At 41.2% G+C, this 5,651-nt stretch overlaps 1 protein-coding gene across 6 annotated transcripts in view; it reads right to left on the bottom strand.

The window, feature by feature from the left end:
- erbin (erbb2 interacting protein) overlaps positions 1-5,651 on the bottom strand; it is a 46,512-nt gene that overhangs the window by 14,306 nt on the left and 26,555 nt on the right. For all 6 annotated transcript variants that reach the window (XM_020616870.1, XM_020616868.1, XM_020616871.1 and 3 more), the window contains 4 exons: positions 4,536-4,665; positions 4,300-4,415; positions 3,473-3,542; positions 1,296-1,395 (listed from right to left, as the gene is read on the bottom strand). In XM_020616870.1, coding sequence (XP_020472526.1) covers positions 1,296-1,395; positions 3,473-3,542; positions 4,300-4,415; positions 4,536-4,665 — 416 coding nt within the window. The remainder of the gene's footprint in view (positions 1-1,295; positions 1,396-3,472; positions 3,543-4,299; positions 4,416-4,535; positions 4,666-5,651) is intronic.

Raw genomic sequence — 5,651 nt, 5'->3', positions numbered from 1 at the left:
AAAAAAAAAAAAAAAAAAAACAAGGAATCAGGTGAAGCTGGAAACATTTCCAGTAAACAACTATGGATAACGGAATAAAGCTGATGACTGATACCATAGCTGTTCTGGTAGTGCCACATATGGCTGTCGCTGTCCCAAAAACCAAGCAGCTGACTCACTACCACTTCAGCGCATAAAGCAAATTGATCTTGAAACACGAATTACCCTAAGGCGCTGTTCATACTGTGAGAAACGCAGCCCTCCCCATTCATTTCTATGGGGGACTGCATTCACTGCAGCTGGCACCAGCACAGCAGGGGGGCTCCGGCAAAACGATGCAACCCTGTGCGGCGAAAAAGTTGGATCCGGTTCAACTTTTATCCACTGAATGGTGACATCATCTGGCAAATGCAGTGTGTTGACCAATCACATACAGGAGATGATCGGGATGCGGACGCTTTACCTTGTCAGCATGAGCGTTCACTGCTATTCACTGTTGAGTTTAGGCCACAGTTAAAGCACCATAACAACACGCCATGCGTTAGTAATGGATGTTAAACGGTGTTTTCTATATATCAATGCTGATGCACTGGTGGTAAAATTGGTGCAGAGGTAGAGTAGGCTACGTTAGCCACTCACATCGACTTGTCACAACATGGCCGAATTGTACATGCTCATAACACTCCCCCTGCAACCCCTCACCCCCCTGACCAGCACAGCCTCCTTGTGAAGTACACAGGGGAGTTGCATTTTTACCGGATCAGTCTGAACACCTGCTAAAGCTACCGTGCCACATGGTCAGGGCAACCTAGCTGGTGCAACAGGATACCAAGCCAAACAGATGCTTGACAAGAGAGGATGACTAATGTTTCTTCTACTGCGTCAGTCTCAGGTAACATGCATGAGGCATGCAGCCAGGGATCCCTGCAGGTCACCTGTAGGACGTGTCTGATAAAGACGGCAGTTGTTGTCATGGTTGTGCTTGAGAATTTGACATCAAATGAATTTACTTTATGTTAAAAATAGATTTGTTACCGTTAGGTGCCAGATTACAAAAACACACATTTTGTAGTTTTGTACTAGATATGGACTATCAGCACCAACAAATTCTCTCACACTCATTTTTATGAACTGTAATCACACATGAGACACATGTATGAACTGAGTAATGATCTCCAATCTTTAACATTCAGCTCTATTACCAAGAACTGATTGGTGAAAATAGGCCAGAGACTTTTGCGATATGAGGGTCTGCCAAATGAGCCTTGAAACAATATGAAAGAGAACTTTAGCCTTGCTGAATGCACAGTACTCACAGTCCTCAGTCCTGGTTTGCTGTGGGAACATGTAGTTGGTCAGGACTGTTTTGTGCGTCTCTGGATCCTCCTCTTTCTGGAGAGGGATCAGGGGCTTTGACTGTGGGAGACAAAACACAGGGTTGTGTGCTATCTGCAATCAGCGGTGGTTTGTCAGGACACTCAGTGCTCAGAGAGTGTCCTGGTGTTCTCAGTCTGATATGGAGGGTGAACTACGCTGCATTGTCAGCACGTGAAAAGGCTTTCATTTGGTCACCTGAAGAACACATGGGGGAAAACAACTCACCACATGAATCCAATATGTTGCTACTGCTGCTTCAACTGAAACACTGCCTAAGCACATCCCTGTGTCCCCAGGCCATGTCACTGTTGTGGCAACTGCCCAACACCATCCTGTCTTAGTGCTGATGTGCCTGTTGGACTGTTTCTCCTGGCTTTCTTAATGCAGCAGAAGTTATTGGCACAACCTCACCCACCATTGAGGCGCAGGAAAACAAACTGGAAAGCAAAAAGTCTGGCAACACCTGCAGTGAGAGGTGGCAATACACATTTTTAAGGATGCATCGTGGATTTTTGGCTTTGGAAGTTTATTTCCAGGGGGAATGGATAAAAGGTTTTCCAACTGAGTTTCTATAGTGGAGTTTGGGTTTTTTGTGCTCATGGGCTCCAATTGTGCACTTTTTTGCTTCTCTTTTGTTTTGTATTATTTCACATATGTAGCGTTACCTGTGTCAGTTATTGGACACACCGGTTTCCCTCTGATTCTTGAATGTGATTGGCCTGTGACCACGTACTTAATTTAATTATGTGCATGTTTTTTTTTTTTTTTACTGGCAAAAATGTACGAGTTTGTATGGGACTGGTTGATTTTAAAGGATTTACTTCTATACTTGTACTTTTGTTACTTGTGTTTGTGATAGACCCTGATGGAGGCTTTATGCCAAAACGCGCTGATCTTTTATCTATGCATTAAAGTTGCTGGGATCGCTGCAAGTGTTGCCAGACTTTTTGCTTTCCAGTTTGTTCTCCTGGCTTTTTTCAGCCTTGCTAACACAAGATGTGCTTCAATCCTGGCTGTAACTTTTGTTGGGTTTACAAGTCAATAATAACCTAATGTGCGTAGGAAGGCTGTTGCCATTGGTGTTGAACCATGGGATACCCACTGAGCCCTGGTCTAATGACCCTAGAGTCACTGCTGTTAAGAATTCACAAATCCAAGCAGGAGATTAACTGTGGAGAGCCTTGTAAAGGATAAGAAACTCCTGTATTTAATAGGCAGCTGACTTGAGGCCAGGACATGGGAGATGTGACTGGTTTAACTGCAGGATTCTGAAAAAAACGCCACTTTTCAGAGACAACAATTTGTTAAGGCACTTGAACAGAGACTAACTTAGAGCCCTCCCAGGATCCGAGAAAGGCATTAACAACTGATTTCTGAATGTGGCAAGAGAACAGACTGTAACTGAAAAATATTTACAAGCTGGAAAAAGCAAAAACACTGATCAATTCAATCCTGCAGTGTTTTCCCTAACCGTAGTTTGCCTTGGCACAAATAAAAACTGTTCTGCTAAGTTTGACATGATTACTTCAAGAAGGGCTTTCCCACACAAAGCAACACTGCTGTGACAAAGTGGGAGTCCAAGCCATTTTGTCACATGAGCTGACCAGACTCAAATGCTTCCACTTCTGATAGGCTTATCTCATGTTCTCTCAAAGGCCACATTAGCCAAAGGGCACAAACCCAAATTTCAAGCACCACAGCTTGCCTGGTAACCTTGATCTCTATGTCTGCTTTACTTCCAGAGACTGTAGCTGCTGCCTTATCTCATAAGCTGGCATTCAGATTTGTCTCATACTACTCCCTGAGGTTTATGGTGGACTTGTCTAGATTACCACACTATAGTCCTTAAAGCTTAAGGATCTATACATTAAAGATGCAGAGCTTAGGCTATTACTAAGTCTGACCTACATTTCTATTTGGCACATTTAGATAAAATGTCCTGAAAGTGGTTTACTGCAATTTGAATGAGTTTTCCTGCGAGCTACTTGGCCTGGCTGGATTAATTTACAGCCGAATGCTGTGCCAAGTCACGTGCCCCATTACAATCTCCATAGAACAGCTTTGAACTCTGTAGCACCTTTCATGAAACCCTTACACATAATACACGTGATCTTACCTGGTTCTCCGACAACCACATTGCAGTCATTTGGCTCAGTTTAGTGAAACTGAAGGGAAGATTCTTTAATCTGCAGCAGAAAAAAAACACAACATAGGTACACATTCATATTGCACCAGTGCATGTGTAAAAGGAAAAAGTCCATCACATTAATTGTGACATGCACATTTAATCTATGAAGGGCCGCTATAAAGTTAGTCTGCAGCCATAACCCAATTTTATTAGGGTTAAAAAAACAAAACAAAAGCAGCAGCCATCAGTGCTGTCGGGTCGTGGCCAAAGTTATTTGGGCTATTTGGCACAGAGCTGACATGGGGGAAAGGAACAGCCCTGATTAAAGCCTCAATTAGGCTCTAGCTTCAACCCAACCCATTTTCCTTCTTGCCAGAATTAAAATCACTCGATGATGTTATAATTTTTTGTTTTCGTCAATTTATGCAATTCATAGTGAAGCAATTACTGCAGTGCAGCATGAGCGTGTTTCAAAACTACTTTAAAATAACTAGGCCTGCATATAACATTTTTGTTTACTGAAAAATGTGCTCATTGTATTCTCAATAATCAATTCAGCGTTTGCTCAAAATGTCAGAAAATTGTGAAGTGACAAATTCCATGGCAAAGTTATGTTCTGTCTGACCAAAGGAACAAATGTCAGATTCAATTCACAATGATACAAAGCTGGCTCCTTCTCAAATGTGAGAATTTATCAGAGAATGCCTGAGTTTTTGCTTTAAAATTTACCGTTGGATAGCAATTATCAACAATAAACAAAATTTATCCTTAAACGTGACTCTCATTGTTCATAAGCATCGTCGGCCCAGACTCACTTGTTGTTGCTGAGATTGATGACCTTGAGCTTCTGCATGTCACCCATCTGCTCGGGCAAAGACTCCAGCTTGTTGGAATGTAGAAACAGCACAGTTGTGTTCTTCAAATTGCCGATCTGTGTGGAGAAGAAACCAAGAAGTCAGAGCCATGAGCCAACAAGACTAACTGCTGTTATCTCACCACATTCTGCAATACATCTTCACAAACACATATATACTTTAATGTGTAAACACACCTCAGGGGGAAGCTGGGTAAGGAAGTTGTGATCTGCAGCAAAGGTGCGGATGGTGACACACTGGCCGATGGAGGAGGGCAAGGCTTCTATCTCATTGAAACTGCAATCCATCTCATCTAGAGATGTCAGCCTAACACAGAAGGAAGCAAGAGGACGAAGACAGGGGGGTTTAAGTATTGTGTATACTGTGATGTGCTTTCCTTTCTAGTGGGTTAGGTAACTGTACAGTCTATTCTCGGGTCTCTCAGAAACACTCAGGGGACTTCCACTCATTCAGAGTGATGCTGCTATAGTTCTAGTAAAGACCAAGTAAACATCATACCAGTTCTCATGTCTCAATGAATTTTACCACCTTAAAGTCCAGATTAAAAACATTTGTTCCACACAGCCTTTAATTAGCCCTTGAGTCCTCATCATGAACCATCTTGTGCTCAATCGAGTGAGTTGGACATTGTATGTGGAGTGCCTCAGGGTTCTGTTTTGGGACCTAAATTATTTATACTATACATTAATGATATATGCAAGGTTTCTGATTTAGTGAAAGTGGTTTTGTTTGCTGATGACACTACCATATGGGCATCGGGTGAAAACCTACAGCAACTCTCTGGACGGGTTTCACAGGAACTTGAGAAGATAAAGAAGACTGCTGTGTTTATGTATAAAGCCAGGAACAATTTATTACCTGGTGGAATTCAAAAACTATTTAATGAAAGGGAAGGGGGATACAATTTAAGGGGTCAGTTAAATTTAAAAATTCATGTTATACGTACAACCAAAAAAAGATTTTGTATTTCCATAAGTGGGGTTAAATTATGGAATAATTTAAGTGTGGACATAAAAAATAGTAATAAAATTGACAAGTTTAAACATAAATATAAAGGTATGTGTCAATCAATTACTTAGACAATTAATTACAATTAATTAGATGGAACATTGTGGGCGTGGTGTATGAATGTTAACACTTTGTAATAATTCTTTAATATATTACTTGTGTGGTGTAGAGGATAATTATTTAAGAATGTAATTATGTAAGAATGTTAACACTGTTATAATTTTTTAGTATAATACTTGTGTGGTGTAGAAGAGAATTATTTATGTAGAGATACTGCTTGCAAA

Source organism: Monopterus albus, unplaced genomic scaffold (assembly GCF_001952655.1).
Source record: "Monopterus albus unplaced genomic scaffold, M_albus_1.0 scaffold181.1, whole genome shotgun sequence".
Classification (NCBI taxonomy): Eukaryota; Metazoa; Chordata; class Actinopteri; order Synbranchiformes; family Synbranchidae; genus Monopterus; species Monopterus albus.
This window is presented reverse-complemented; position numbering and strand designations above follow the sequence as displayed.